The 16,823-nt window shown below is 39.0% G+C and overlaps 1 protein-coding gene across 4 annotated transcripts in view; it reads left to right on the top strand.

Moving 5' to 3' along the window:
* Window positions 1-16,823, top strand: part of THRB (thyroid hormone receptor, beta) — a 209,025-nt gene that overhangs the window by 151,515 nt on the left and 40,687 nt on the right. The window contains exon 1 of one of the 4 annotated variants that reach the window (XM_011933767.1): window positions 8,014-8,446. The exons of the other annotated variants lie outside the window; for them this stretch is intronic. Within the exon in view, the coding sequence (XP_011789157.1) occupies window positions 8,119-8,446 (328 nt within the window). The 5' untranslated portion in view covers window positions 8,014-8,118. Of the gene's footprint in view, window positions 1-8,013; window positions 8,447-16,823 lie in introns of those variants that run through there. 4 annotated transcript variants of the gene reach the window in all.

Genomic DNA, 16,823 nt, shown 5'->3' with positions numbered 1-16,823 from the left:
TGTTGAGAGTCTGGAGTGACAGTGATAAAGTTTGTTAAGTATTATGGTATGGGTAGTGCATGATCACCAAAACTCAAAGTGGAGGCCAGGAAAATTGAGCTGCATTGGCCACATGGAGCACGCCATTCTTCCTAGCCTAATTAGGCCTAAAACGTTTTAGATCAAGGACAAAGCCAATATCCCTGCCAGGACCAGGAGACAACAGAAACAGAAGAAGACAAAAAGAGGTTTTGAGAATCCAGGGCTCAAGGTAACAGCCAGTGATGCTGGAAAAGGTGACACAGACCAGCTAGAGCAACTTCAGCCTTTACTAAGACAGTGGTTCTCAAGCTTCAGCTAGTGTCAGAATCCCCTGAAGGGCTTGCTGTCCCCACCCCCCAGAGTTTCTGATCCAGTTGGTCTGGGGTAGCCTATAGAATTTGCATTTCTAAGAAGTTCCAGGATATGCTAATGCTGCTTGTTCAGAAAACCACCATTTTGAGAATCACTGACCTAAGGATTTTGGACTCTATTTCATAATCTTTGTGGAACCACAAAAAGCTGTTTTCTTTAACTTGTTCATCCTAGAAATTGACATATTTCATCCAGTAAAAGGCTGCTGTAACTAAGTTTGTGGTATCTTTTGCACGAATGTGCTGAGGCAGTTATTCCACCTTTGTGAAATAAAACATGCAGCTCCAAAATTTAGACCCACAAAGAGGGTGTCCAGGTTGAGGAAGCCACCAGGACTGCCTTGATTAGAGTCTCTTGCCCTTTGGAAATCTCTCAGTTAATTATTGGGCCTGCTTCCGTCAGCCTGGTCCCTAAGAGTGTCTGGTTCCTGCTTCAATGTTCTAATCAGGGCCATTTTTTCCCCACTGCACCAGATCAGAATCCATTCCCTTTATACTAGTAAAACACTGTTACTTTTTCAAGCACATGTTTGTAAAAGCATATTCCACTTGGTGATGGATTATGGTGAACAAAAGTCTCCCCTTGGTGCCCTTTTGTAGAGCTGTAATGGGCTAGAACTATCAAGGGAAAAAATTAGAAACAAATTCAGTGTACAATATATTTTAAAAGAGAAGAGCTTTGAGTTTCTATTCTTACCAAAACAGACTTAATTCAAGAGCCCAAGGGGCCCTGGGCTTGTCCTGTGCCCACCTGGGGATTTGCATTTCCATGTGTCCAGCCCACCTCCTGGCCGGCAGCTTTCCTCCTTGGTTAAGACCCGAAAAAGGACACTCCCCTTCAGCAGATTTCTTCTCTCTGTTCTTGGTGTGTAATCTGAGAAATACACTGTTATGTATCTGTGCCTTAAGTTCCAGCATATATAGCCAACAGAGCAGATGACTAGGTTTTTCAAAGTATGTTTCATGGAACACTTGTAACAAATGTTACACGATACACACAGGGTTCTATGATCAGGAATGTTTAGGAAATACTGTTACACAAAGTCATTCAAAGTTGTGTGTGTGTGAATCTCCAAGAGAGGAGCATATAATTTGTCATTTCCCAAACTCATTTGATCATAAAAACTCTTTTTATTGTTTTCTCTTTAGATCATCTCTTGGGACTGTATTATGGGACCACTTAGGGAACACCATCTGAATATTAACCCAGTAGCCATGGTGTTCATTTAATTACACCATTACAGTAGTGGCAGGGGAGGAGGAGTCATGCTAATTAACACTCCCAGGATTGAGGAAGTAAAAGTTTCTAAAATGGTTAGAGTTTTGCATGATCTAGTGACTCAAGACTTTATATAAATTTTGGCAGAAACCCTGAGGAGGGAGAGTCAATCCCCAGGCCTGAGACAAGCTCCTTTCCTCCCTTTCCTCCACAGCACCTTTTTAACCCTACAACACTAGGCCCAGTTGGGAAAATAAAGGCCCCACCTACAATAGGAGAAATGATACAGTCAACGCAGGAGTGGGTTATGGCCCCAATAGCTACCACCTACCATGTGACAAGTCACTTCATCTCTTTGGGATTCCTTCTCATAATCAGATAAAATACATGTGGAATGCATAGCTCAGAAGTTCCTGCTGTAGTATTCCAGAATCCTAAGACAACGTAAAACAGGTCTCAGCCTCCATAAATGTTCCATATGTGTTAGGGTTTGGAGGGAGGGTTGCTTTCCAGTTGAGTGGTCCGGAAGTTCCAGGAGCTTGCCCTGCTCCCACCTCTAGAGTTGAACTAATTTGACGTCCTTTTCAAAAGCAATGAGTCCAAAGATTCCAGACCTCAACAATCCAAGAAAACATGATCAAAAAGTTTTTGTGCACCTCTTTAGTTTCTGCCAAAATGTAGTAGATGTGCTTTCAGCACTTCAGTGGTAAGATCGAGACTCATGCTTCTTTACATTTTTAAAGGGAACTTTCCTCAATTTGAGTAGTTACTTCCAGGGGCAGGAAATGTCTCAATCCTTTTCATAATCTTTTCTGGGGCAGAGACGATTGGCACTGATGATCTTTATTTGTAATTTCATAACCCCAACTGAGGTGGGTTTAATAAACAGCTCTATCTCTGTTCTCTCGTAACGAAGATATAAAAGAACAAACTGGATCAATTTTAGACAGACAGATATCTCCCAGGAACTTTCAAGCCTAAGATAATCCACTTATTGCAATATGTGACATTTTATCTTTTTTTTTAAAATGCACATGGATTTTGGTGCACAAAGAGTCTTCCATCTTATTTCTGAGAGAGCAAGTGTTGTTATGTATGTGAAGAGTGTCAGGGCTTTCAGGTCTCTGATGGAATCAAGAGGTTCCTGACACACAAAGTGTCATTTAGGCTCCATCCAAATGAATGAGAAGGGCTCTGTCCTGTGAAGAGCTGAACGGAGGAATATATCAGACAGAGGGAAGAACGTGTGCAGCGTCCTTGAATTGAGGCAGGCAAAAACTTGGCGTGCTCAAGGAACAATGAGGATGCTGTTTTGGTTTATGTCAAGAAAGCAGGAGGATTGATGAGAAGTGGGGAAGGACCATCTTTTGGTAGAGGTTTGGATTTTGTTCTAAATACAGTACAAAGACACTGAAGGTTTTAAACAAGGAAGAAACATTATCTGATTTGCAGCCTGTAAAACATCACTCTTTGGTGGCTGTGTCAAGAAAATATTAAAGTGGCCCAAAGCTAATGTGGAAGCCAGAAAGGAATCCAGTTAGGAGATGATGATGGTTTGGACTGCGATGATGGCAACGGAGAGAAGGAAGTAGTTGGATTAAACATATATTTTGGAGGAAGAACCAATGAACTTACTAATGGATTGGATTTAGGTAGTGAAGGGAAGAAAAGAGTTGGCTTGAAAGTTATTTGCTTAAGCTCCCAGGTGGATGGTGGTGCCAAGATGGGACTACTGTGAGAGGAACAGATTTTAGAAATTAAGTTGGAGATGCCCGTTGGTTGGGCAAATGGAAATGTCAAGTTGATGGTTGGATATAGGATCCTGGTTTCAGAGGAGACATCTGGGATGGAGATATCCACATGGATGTTGCACATAATTAGTATTTAAAACTATGAGACAGGATGAGATCGCCTAGAGCAGGGCTTGGCAAACTTTTTCTTCAAAATACCAGTTGGTAAATATTTTCAGCAGGCTATAAGGTCTCTCTTGCAACTACTCAACTCTGCCGTGATAGCACAAAAGCAGCCACAGACAATATGTAACAAATAAAAGCTATATTCCAGTAAACTTTATTTACAAAACAGGTGGTGGGTCATGTTTGGCCCACAGGCTGAAGATTGCTGACCTCTGACCTAGAGTGTGGACTGAGAAGTAGCCCAAGACAAGACCTAAGAGATATATATATATATTGTATATATATATATAAAATATATGTATATAATTATTATGTATGTACAATTGTCACTTACTAGGCCAGTCATCATTCCAAGTGCTTTACTTATATAAACTCACTTAATCTTCACAATAACCAATGAAGTGAGTACTGTTATCTCTGTTTTACAAATAAGAAAACTGTGACCTAAATAAGTTTATTTCTGTCTCTTGAGAAAAAAAGAAGTCCATAAATTGGCAGTCCAGGGCTAGTATGGCAATTCTGTGTATTTCAGCAACCTAGAATTTTCCAAATCATTCTTCCACAATCCCTAGAGTATAGCCCTCACTCTCATGGACCAACATGATGGCTGGGACGCCAGTCATTGCAGGGAGCAGAAAGTCGAAACAAACGAGAGGCAAATGGAATGCACCAGTTGTCTTTTACTGTGTCTTTTAAGTTTCCTGGAAATTGCCTTGCAACACTTCTATTACATCTCATTGGTCAGAAGTTAGTCACACAGACACATATTGACAAATGGGAAATGGATTTTTTTCTCAGGGCCCATGAGCCCAACTAAAATTTAGAGGTTCAATTACTAAAACAGAAAGTAAGAACAGTCATTAGAGTAGAAGTTAAAAGGCTCTGACCAGTTGCTTTAAGGCTTATCAATTATCTTTCTTTATGTGCCTTTTTGCAAGTACAGTTAGTTGATAGCACCCTTCCTAAGACATTTCTGCTCAGCCATTTGATATCTTAGGCCTCCACTGATGATGTCCTACATACTCTTCCAGCTCACTGGTCACCTCTTCTGTGAAGCCATCCCTGGCACCCGAGGCAGATTACTCCTGTGCCCCATCCCGAGTTTATTACACTTCTCCTTGGATTTCGTTCTTTCCTGGAGTGCCTCCTTTTGTGCTGCCTCCTCTGCTTGACTGGGTAACTCAAAGGCGGGTGAAGCCTGGTTGAAGTGTGGAGGGTAAATTGCTAAGAACTAAGGGAAATATGTAGTGAAGCTGCATGAAGAAAAAGGAGCTAGTACACAGGATTCCCTGCTCCTTGGTGAAGGGACTGGGGTCAGACACCTAGTAGAACAAGTGGTTCTCAAATGTTGCTACTTAGCAAACAACCTCAGAACTGCTTTTAAAAATCTTGATGCTAAAGTTTCATCCCATAATTATTAAAGCGGACTTTCTATGAGTCACACCTAGGCATATATATATATATAGAAACACTTCTAATTGGAATTATTAAGGTCCTCCTGAGTTTATTTAAGGCAGTTGGATGCACTATAAGTGAAATAACTCTTAAGCTGCTCTTTAAATAATTAGAGCAGGCAATCAAGAAAATAAGACAACAACCTCACTGAAGCTTACCCCATTTGTGACACACAATATGTTTAGATTGCTTTATTGACTTTACAAAGAAGCATGCAAGACTGATCACAGGTGACAGATGTGATTGCTTCTATCAGGACATGAGGGGCCATATTTCAAATTCAATGTGAGTGTTGAGCTCCATTTTCAACTACTAGTAATGAGAGTTTTGTGCATTCATTACAAGTAAAGAGTATTCCCATTTGGTGTGAGGAGTGTGTTTCAGAATGTTTTGTTCTGTTTTCTCCAAACAATAAACATTAGGGAAGAAGTGAGCTTTCTTAAATATGTTTTGAAACTTTTTTTAATGTAAAGATTTCTGAGGGAATTCAGGATTTTTTTAATTCAATAAAAATGCTGTTGACCTTTCAGATGTTTAGTAAAAAGTGAGAAAGTGTTTCAGCAGCTATTCTTTCCTTTTTCATTGCAGTGTTTATATCCAGTTTCAGGGGAAAATAACAGTCCAATTTTTCAAGCATATTTAGAGATTTCTGAAAATTATTTTTAAGTGTTCCTTTGGAATAAAAGTTGAGTCTCTGATTTTAGTTGATATTGTTACTGATGAGAAGCAAGAAATTGCTTGGATTTCTGCCTTTAATGAAAAAGAGAGGGAGCCAGGAAATGCACTGGGCAAAACTGCAAAATCGAATGGATTCAACATGCAGCTCTTAACCAGAAAAAGAGACTTTGGAACATGTGCATTTGCCAAAAAAGAAAACTGCTTTATTGAAAGGTTAATTTTCATATTAGGCTTGGGAAATTTCAGATAAATAAATGAGATCAGACAAAAAAAACCATAAGGCCTGGATTCTTTTTCCTGGGGTTTTCAGAAAATAGTTATTGCTTCCAGTGAAATGTTTTGACATTTCCAGTAGGGAGAAAATGTTAATTGTAATATTGTGTATGTGTTCTTAATAACACTGAATAAATCTCTTATTTGTTTTAAGAGTAATAAGAAAGTAAAAACACAATTAAAACATTAGCTGTGTTCTTTATTCCTTATGGTAACTTTTCATGCTTTCTAGGATATTGTGATTCATTTTACAAGTTCAAATATATACCAACTGAAGAACATGCTTTTGCTTGTTTTATATCAGTTGCAGTTTTTAAAGGAGTCTTATTACTATCCTCCACATAGGTCTCCCTGGGTCTCTTTTCTAATTTTGTCGCATCTTTTGCTCATTCAATAATTCCTCACCTTTTTCCCTTGAGTCCATGGCTCCTTTACTACATTTATGAAAAGTCAGCACTTAAAGACAGCACAATGATGGTCCACTTGACTGTATATTTAATACACATGTGATTAAGCTACCTTTTGGCAGAGACAGTGATTTTTTTCTGAACAGCCATCTCTGTAGCCACCAACTCCTTGCTTTGTACTTAACAGACACCCCATAATTTGTTGAATGACTATAATACCCTCCTTACTTCTGCCATATGTCCCTGCCCCAGAATTCCATGTTGCAATTGATGACTGGAGCTACATGTCCAAAGCAAAGGTCTCACTGTTGAAAATTACAATATTACGTTGTCGATGGTCCTTTAGAGAGAAATACCAACACGGTCACATGCTCATGGACCAGCCGGAAGCCAAAGGTAAACGTCACCACCTGAGGCCCAGCCCTGAAAACAGGCTGCCTAAGAAACAGGACTCTCTAGTGTAGAAGAGCAGCATCTGCCCTTCCTGATGTCATGATCTACAACTATGCATATACGTGACATGCACACACTGGTCACCATCCACAGGGAGAAAATACCATTAGTAATCATCTTAGCAAGCATTTACAATCTAATTTGGTATTTGTTAACTTCTTAGTTAAAAGATATGATGATTTTTACAGAAAATGCTGTTCCCTTTTTGATCACTATCTTTAAGTAGCTACATAAATACCACTTATATCACATTAAATCTTGAAAATAATCTGGAAAGCAGATTTGAATGAGAATAAAGTGATAAGTGTTTACAGTTTTCCATGCACTACTGATCAGAGTACTATTAAGCACCAACAGAAAAGGAAAGCTACTATATAATAGGGGTATTCCTCATATAGGTGCATTGGCATACACGCTCTCTCATGCCTTTATAAAGAAAACATAAAATACAGAATTGAACAGTTAACGTAAGCTTTAGGTCTCATGTAGATTAGTGCTTATGAGGTAGAAAATAATCATGTGCAAGGAACAGAATAAAACTCACTCGCAGACATCACCAGCATTTTCAACTGTGTACTTCTTTGGCATGTTTTAAAAACCAATGGGACCTATGTGTCATGGGAAGATGGTTGGAGCCTAGTATTAAAAGCCAGTCAGTAACATTCAACAACAGATTCAACCAGTAACATTTGCACAGCTAGATTAATGTTTTGGAGTCAGTCAGTCATCAGGCTCATTACTACTGGATTTTCTCTGGTTCATGCTAATAAACTAGATTATTGATTTTAGGATTTTCTTTGTATCCAAGGATATTCTCTAAGATGTCTTTATAATGTTTCATGCTTAAGCTGTCCAGCAAAATGACATAACAATGAGTAATCGTTTTATAATCATGTTGAAAGGGGTTAAAAACAGCATATAAAATGAATCTTAGCAGCTTCAGAGAAACATTCTCGCTGCCACTTCCCTATCTGGGTGGAGGTCATTCCTACCTGCCTGCCATCTTCCCCAGGAATTAACTAGCTGCATGCACAGCTTAAGACCTTTGATAGTCATAAATCTGCTTTCCAATATGTTTGGATGGCAGAAGAGCTCAAAAGACACCTCGGTCTAAATAGGATTTTAGCACATCAGGTGCTATTACAAAGTAAAGCAGGCTGGGTTGCTGTGTTGGTGGTGGTGTTTATTCATCTTCCCTTCGTGTTTCATGTGTATGTATGTATGCTTCTCTGCGTATATGCCCAGCTCTCAGGGTGTATGGGGCTGGAGAATGCATGCGTAGAGTGTGTGTATATGTAAAGTAGAAACTGAACCAGGGAAACAAAATGAACTACTGTATGCAAGAAGTATATGAAGTGCACCCAGCTGCCGGCAGCAATTGCTACATGCAGTCCACTGATTATTACGCGTATTTTGAAGATAGTCCGGGTTACAGTGGTTGCGATGCTCAGGCTGTGCCCAGTAACAACATATATATGGAACAGGCCTGGGCAGTGAATCAGCCTTATACCTGTAGTTACCCTGGAAACATGTTTAAAAGCAAGGACTCTGACTTGGACATGGCCCTGAATCAATACAGCCAACCTGAATATTTCACTGAAGAAAAGCCTACTTTTTCTCAAGTGCAGTCGCCATCGCATTCTCAAAAAAAAGGTAGGGACCATTTTGCTTAAATTTGTTCAAAGTTTCACTGTGTGTTTTCGTTTCGTTTTAAAGTTACAGTTTACATCAGCTTCGTCAAATCTTTGAATTTGAACGCTATCTGAAATTAAAAACGGCAGTTAAGAGGGGTTGCTAGGTGATTGAAGGACTCTGTGAACATCAAGATTTCCAAGCACTTTTTTTCTTCATCTGTGAAAGCTGGAGTGAGTTCGCTTTCTAGGCTGTATTTTGCGTGTGTGTGTATATGTTGCCCAAAGTGACTATTGTTGGCTTATTTGTGAAAGAAAATATGCGAAAGGTTTCCAGTTGGTGGGTAGGTGTTGTGGTGTCTGAAGTGGGATAATTCTCCCCAGTTCACATTCAGATTAAAAGCTCATTTGACTTTTTCTTGGCACTTCATTTTGAAAGTTTATTTTAGTTAACTAGTAAAATATGTTAGTGATTTCTTTGACAGTACTATAATAATGTTGATTTGCTAGGATCTGTAAATGTTCATTTTAATGTATTTACTTATCCATGTAAACAGTAAAGAGTCTATTTGTAACCATGTCAAACTGTAAGAATGTAAAACTCAAACAAAAACTGAGAAACTTTACCTTGCTATTTTGTCCTTAAAGTTGAACATGTCTGCAATCATATGAATTCTCTTTATGAAAGCAAGTGAAACACCCTTCAAAATAGCCAATATTAAAACCAGTAAAATATCCATATATCTTAATAGACACCGTGGCTTTATAATGCTATTTAAATTTCTGTCAATAGAACATGTCTTGTATTACTGAAAAATAAGATACTGAAAAATAAAATAAGGGAGGCAAACAGGTAGAACTCAGGACATTTAGTAGCAACTGCCAGATAGGAATGCTTTTGAAAATAGTGTAAATTCTAGTGCAGATATGCCAGAATCTCATGTTTTCTGTATACAATCTATAGGATATTGCATAGAGAACCAAATTTACAAGTTTCTATAATTTACAAAAACATGATGCCCTTTGATCCTCAAAGGTAAATTTCTCTATTAAATTAATCTTAAAACATAGTGTGGTTTATTTAGTTGTGGTTTCTATAAAATTTATCATTTGCTTTTCTTAGTGTGACTCTATGATTGAAAGTAGTCTGTTATGAAAACAAATGAACAAAATTTTATAAAAACAAAAACTAGAATCTGTAATTTTTACTACATATAGTGTTATTCTATAACTTCCAATTATGAAATATTAAGGGGATTACAGCATAAAATATAATTAGAGTTGCTCATCTTGATTTTTATTTATAAACGTGGAGTTTTGCATCCTTTTGAAGGTCGTCAGAATCTCATTTCTTACAAGAGATACACAGGGTAAGTCCCCTAATGGAAACACTTGAGATAGATTGAACATGTGCTATTTCACTTAATAGTATAAGTAATTTAACTTTGAAAAGAATAAATTAACATTGCCTCATTAAACATATTTGGATATGCCTTTTGTAGTGTTGTAAGAAAATATTGGTGCCTGTCCATCTATGTGGTCATTCTGCTATTCTTAAAAATTCCTGCAGAACTTTTCAGGTTCTTTTCTCCTTTCACTGTATTTTCTTCAACCAACACTGGGGAATATTTGCTTATAAAATGTTAAACCAGGGATTCTTTACTAATTAATTTGATGTATGAACTAGAGGAAAAGACACATTGTATGCATATATTGATGTAATTTCAAAGCCATATGTCATTGAAAGGCCACCGCCACCTGCCAAACCCACTAAATCAAAGCAAGCAAATATTCTTAAATGCACCATTATTTACTTTTACAAGTCTTCAAGTAAATCCCAGTAAAACTAAACCCAGCTGTTAACTGTCTCTTAGGACAAAAGGTTGTACCCAACATGTTTATCCATATTGATCCACTATTGATTTTTGTTGTGTTGAAGGACATCAGTAGTGTCTCATTAAGGCAAAATTAAGACTATAAACAGGTGTTCAGTGGGGTAGGCCTCATTTTCCAATTGGATTTTTATCTATTCACAATAGATAAAAATTCATAATTGCTTCATCTGTGTTCACTTCTGTCATTACAGCTTTATAAACTCCAATAATGCAGCTGTCTTAACTTTTTCTTTATTTTTTTTAAGGATGGCTTATTTCCTAGCCTTTATTTTCTAGTATACAGAAATTCTTGTAGAAAAATTACACTCTTATAAAAAAATTATAGGTACAAACTGGTGAAATAAAGGAAGGCTACCCTACCCAATGTGAGGAATGGTTATCTTAATTGGTGAACTTTAGAATAACTTTTAGTTTTATTTGGATTGTTTTTCTACAAAGGTTTTTTGCATTCATAGCTCAAAGAATAAGTTATCAAGTTCTGGAAGCATTAAGAACATGAACTAAGGAAGAGTCAGATGTCAGTTCATTGAATCACATTTAAAATAAAGCTTCAAGAATTGAGGAGGGGAAAACCAATGTAATTTTCACATTGAGGAGGGCTGAAATGCAGAATGTAACATCTGTCTTATTTTTCATAGGGATTATAAAAAACAAATTTTTAATTTTCAAAAGTTAGGGACAAATGAAAAGAACCCTATCATTCACTCAGAAGATATGATATTTACTGTAATTCTAGTGACATAGCTGTGCAAAGGTATGCTAAGTCCTCATGGGGCCAGTGCTGGCTGCACACTTCTGGCCCCCACAAATTCAGGGGAAGGAGAGAGTAAGTCTGGAATCAGATGGAGGAGAATTGGCGACTAGGTTGTTTGTTGTGCTTTCTGCTCTGTGGCTGAGGTTTCAGCAAAGTAAAAAGTTGACTTTTTTTTCTCCTTCTTCTCTTCTTTCTTTAAAAAAAAAAAATCCTTTTGTGGGTAGAAGTGCTGGCTGTTTCCATCACAAATTCTAATTACATTCTGAAGTTCCCGAACAGCCTGCATCTTCATTTGGTTGCTCTGAAGGCAGCTTTGCAGGTCAACCTCTCGATTTAATGTGGGCCAGTTGGGTCTGTTGAAACGGAATCCTTCCTAGGAGTTTGCCCTGGGCAACTCTCCTCCACGGGATTCTTTGCTTGACCTTCTACACGCCATCTTACTTGATAGGAACTGCATGTTCGAAAAGTTGCCAGAGTTTGTTATGTCCAAGAGAATAAGAATTTCCTGTTTTTAGGCCAGGACCAAGGAGATGGGGCTGGGGGTGGGGGTGGGGGAGGGTTGTCCTATTCAGTTTGGGTTCTGATTGTATATGTTGTTGCTCTACAACCACATTTTTACTTGCGCAGAAAGAAAAATTAATAACCAAAGCAGAAACTCCACACAGGACTGTGCTTTCCGAATCTGCTTTCATTGCCCCTCTGACTTGGAGACAGAATTCTGTCTTTTTGTATGTGTCTGTGTGTTCTGTAGCTCTGTTGACTCCAAGTGAACAACTACATAGGGATTTGAAATAAAAATTAAGTGGCAAATTGGGGAATGTTTCTTTCTCAAGCTTTCCTTTCCTTTCCTTCTTCCTCTCCCTCTGTCTCTCTCTCCTACTTTCCCTCTATCTCTCTCCTCCTCTATCTTCTCTTTCTCTCCCTCTCTCTCCCATCCTTACTCTTCCCTTCTACTTGAATTTTTTAATTTAAACACAGATGTGATCAGTCCACCCAGTGAGCTGTTGAGTACTAAATAAATATCTCTTTTAAATGTAATAGTTAAGTGGTTAATGCAATCATAGATTTTTCAACAATGTGTATGTAATTTAAGGATGCTGATGGAAAGTTAGGATTTTAAATTAGGTACTGCCACCCATTTACTGTTCAGAAAAATACCACTCCAGAAAACAATATCACGACTTTTAAAAATACGGAACACATTCACTGTACAAAAGGTTAAATGAAAGTGCCTCTTGGCACCCAGAAATGAAAGCAAAGTAAGGAGCAATAATCATTTCCAAACCAAGTCCAAGTGCAGACAAAAGCATGAGCTGATTCTTTCCTTTTCTTTCCTGAGAATTAACTGTCTTGTCAAAGACATGTCCTTCAGAGATTTCACTGAATGCCCTAACCTCATCCAGAGCATGCATTGCCCTTACTCACAATGAAAGCTAACAGTAGGAGTCCAAAGAATTATGAGCAAATGGAGTCAGACACCTGGCAGGCTTACAGAGGAATGGTGGCACTGCTGACGTTCTGCATATGGAGTTCATATCCACCACCTCACATGCCTCCATGAATACTTCTTCATAGTCAAGCACACTTTTTTCTCAGCTTTCAGTCTGAAATCAAGCTGCTTTCCGCCCTACCACCCACTCTGGTCCAGCTTTTATGATCCCATCATCTTATGGGTCCTTGGCTTCACCAGTGCCCACTTGGTTATCTGTATTCTTCCTGTTTCCAGAGCCTTGGGAATACTGTTTCCTGTGCGCTGTCCTTGGTACTTCCTTCTCATCCGCTCCCTTGGTACCAGCTGTTTTAAAGAATTTCCTCAGCTCTCTCGGAGACTCCTAGAATGTGCTTTCGAGCAGTCACCCCACACACCTGCTTTCCTTATCTGCAGATACCTCCCGCCATGTTTTCCTGCCTTTCTTCCCTCCAGGTTCACCCTCTCTTGCTTAAAGCCTTCTGCTTCCAGCCACTCAGGGGCAGTTCTTCCCCATACTCTGTACCACCACAGGGCTCCTTCTCAAGGTTTTGGGCCCTTTTCTATTACCACAAATTTCACCAACTCTTCCCTGCCCTCAAGAGTTCAATTTTGATTATGGCTTTGTGCTTTTACCCACACCCTCTGTTCCAGAAACTTTGGCCAGTCTCCCCAGGGGTTCCTCTGTCACCCCAGTCTCCATCCCTGAACCAGTATGCTTTCCTCCAGCTGTCACCCACTGCCAACCACACCCTGGTGGGCCTTGCTACTGTCAGCCTGCATCACTTTATGTCACCAACTCAGTTCACAGCCCACCAGCCTCTTCTATTACCCAGCAACACATGCTCTCATCACCCCCGCTCCCAACCAGCCCTGCCTTCAAAAGCAGATATCCTTTGTTTTATACAATAGCTCTGAATCATTTGTGTAAACCACCTTTGAAAAATAGTTTATTATATATAAAGTATATTAGACTAGGGTTTCTTAACCTTGGCACTATTGACATTGGGATCACATGATTCTTTGTTGTGATGGTTGTCCTGTGCATTCTAGGATGTTTAGCATCATTCCTGGCCCCTCTTCCCCCTGGACACCAATAGCAAACACACACACACACACACACACACACACAGAGAAATTGCGGCAACCAAAAATGTCTCCAGACTTTGCCAAATGTCCCCTGGAAGGCAAAATCACCTCCACTTGAGGACCACTGCATTAATGGTGAAGAACTTACTACTTGGAGAATATCTGAAGTAAAGGATCTTTCATAAAGGATTTTTTATAATGTTAAAATCCCTCCTCCATTTCCAAATATCATATTTAAATGTTCATATATTGACTTCTGTCAAAGTGGAGTACACCTGAACCTACAAAACTATATATACATGCAACATAATACTTACATATATGTCAGAGCTCATTTCCATTGTTGGGATTTGGGTTCTCCTCATCATGTTTGCTTATTTATGTCAAATCTGTCTAGATCACAAGCACCACGAAAGCATCAACCTCTTTTATTTTGCACTCCCTAAAGCGCACATCCACGTGACTGCAGGATACACCTGCAGGGAGAGCAGCACAGCTCATAATGACAGTGATGGTGTTCTGATGACAAATGCAACAGCTCCTTCCCTTTTGCATAACATAAGACTGAAGGGCTGATACCCCACATTTTTAGAGCTATAACCTTGAATCCCATTCTGAATGGATTTTCAGGTAAAGAAATGACACTTGTGTTTCTCTAGGATTCAGGGCATGACATAACTGGGTGTGCTTCTGCATGAGCCCAAAGCTATAAATTGCTTCTAACAGCAAAATCAGAGGCAGCTATTACCCATCTCTAGTGACTTTCTGCTCCCTCCCCTAATCTTGTAACGACTTTGCCTTCCTGCTTTCTAATTCATGCCCTCTTTTAAAACAGGAAATGATCTCATCAATACCAGGGTTCTACAACTCCAATGCCTCCAAGTATGCGAGAGAGAGAGAGAGAAAGAGAGAGAGAGAAAGAGAGAGAGAGAAAGAGAGAGAGAGAAAGAGAGAGAGAGAAAGAGAGAGAGAGAAAGAGAGAGAGAGAGAGAGAAAGCTGTCTTACAATGGCTGCTTAATTTAATTTTTTTCTTTTAATTTAATTTAATTCAATTAAATTTTATTTTAAGTTCCAGGATACATGTGCAGGACATGCAGGTTTATTACATGAGTAAACGTGCGCCATGGTGGTTTGCTGCACCTGTCAACCCATCACCTCGGTATTAAGTCCCACATGCATTAGCTATTTATCATTATCATCAGTGCCTGTGCCTCACCTGGCTTACCAAGGAGCGGATACGTGCGTGTGAATTTCTGAACTTTCTGACTAGAAATGGGGCCATATTCTGCTTGTGGATACTGATACGAAAATAATTTGGAGTGATGAAATGCCTGATATTAGGGAGCATTGAGGGCCTTTCTTGGCACTTCACCCTCATGCAGAGCTGAGCATTGTTAAGCCAAAGTCCATGGACGGACCAAGGACTGAACTGCTACCTCTTCTTTATCTATTCCCTGGTATCAGGAGCTGATTTTATGAACTTCACAGCATATTTATTTTGGGCCTGACAAATTTATAGTGTGCCTTGGGATATAAATTTAATTGCCTATCATCTCAGGCTTTGTCATTAGAAAAGTCACCAGAGAAATATACATAGGGAAATCTGAAGTATGAAAATTGTGAATCTGAGCTTTTCATCTAACTGAGATTTTATTCTAAGCTCCAATTTTGCTGTGCTATGCCAAAGGCCATTGTAAAATTTGATGGAGAAATAATTTTTTTCCAAAAATGATATAACATTTAATTGTAATTCTAATTATATTCAATGTAATGGCAATTTTAAGGTATATTTTGAATGGAGGCTAAGAGTCCTTTTTGCTTTACTCCTTGGCAACGGAGGGATTGTGAAACTACCTAAGTTGAATGGCATTTGCAATTACGTATTGACCACTTGCTATGCATGGGACAGTAAATCACTGCCCTGGTTGACGTGAAAAAATGCTTAAATATGTGCACTTTAAAGGGTACCTGCATTTCATATCATAGGAAGGAAAGGTATATAATTGGAAATGTGGTTTTCCTGGACCCCCGACTTATTTATATTGATGTGTTATTCCTACTTAATCTGCATTTTCCTTTGTATTAATTTAAATTTTTCAACCAAGACACATAATGCTTACACAGTATATGATAAGAATATTTCTCACTTCCATGAAGAAATATGTTCTTGGGCCAGGAGCAGTGGCTCACGCCTGTAATCCTAGCACTGTAGGAGGCTGAAGCGGGTAGACTGCCGGAGGTCAGGATTTCAAGACCAGCGTGGCCAACATGATGAAACCCTGTCTCTACTAAAAATAACAAAAAATAGCTGGGCGCCGGGTGTGGTGGCAGGCACCTGTTATCCCAGCAACTCTGGAGGCTGAGGCAGGAGAATCACTTGAACCCAGGAGGTGGAGGTTGCAGTGAGCCGAGATCACGCCATTGCACTCCAGCCTGGGCAACAAGAGTGAAACTCGTCCTTCTCCCCCTCCCCGCCTCAAAAAAAAAAGTTCTCATTTTTCTCAAACTACTTTTGTGTTTCCACTTTTGATAAAGATAAAGAATTCTGTAAAATATTTCTTTATTTATGAAAAGGCATAATGCAAGAACAAAAATAAATAGCAACTGATGCACACAATTGGGAGAGGTTCTGACTGGAGGGCTAAAAAGGATGTCTGTTTCTTGGGAGGCAGGGCTACCTTTCCAGTTCAGTTGATCATTACACTGTGAGAATTTGGGTTCAGTATTGCCAGTTCCTCCCATTTTTCACATGAAGCAAGAATTCTGTATGTTTTATGAAATCTCCTGGTTTTAAAAATTGGCTAAGATTTTAAAAAACACTCTGCAAGCCAAATGTTGTATACTGCCAGAATGTGTGCCCTTTTGATTAATATTCTGACTCAAATGCATTATATCAACCTATTTCCTTTTTGAGTGATTTGCATCTTCAAATATTTTCCCTCTAATTGTAGATTGAAAGGTTATGTCAGCTATTAAGGATTTGAATGTACAGGGATGGCGAAAGGAACATTTCACTAGGTACTGCTTATACATTAACTATACTATGCCCAAACCTGGCCCTAAAAATTAAAAAATAGGCTGGGCACTGTGGCTTATGCCTGTAGTCCCAATACTCTGGGAGGCCAAGATGGGAGGATGATTTGAACCCAGGAGCTCAAGACCAGCTTGGGAAACATAGTAAGACCCCATCTC

The sequence above is a fragment of the Colobus angolensis genome, unplaced genomic scaffold, assembly GCF_000951035.1.
Source record: "Colobus angolensis palliatus isolate OR3802 unplaced genomic scaffold, Cang.pa_1.0 Scaffold129, whole genome shotgun sequence".
Lineage (NCBI taxonomy): Eukaryota > Metazoa > Chordata > Mammalia > Primates > Cercopithecidae > Colobus > Colobus angolensis.
Note: the sequence above shows the minus strand (reverse complement) of the source record. Positions and strands in the feature narration are given on the sequence as shown.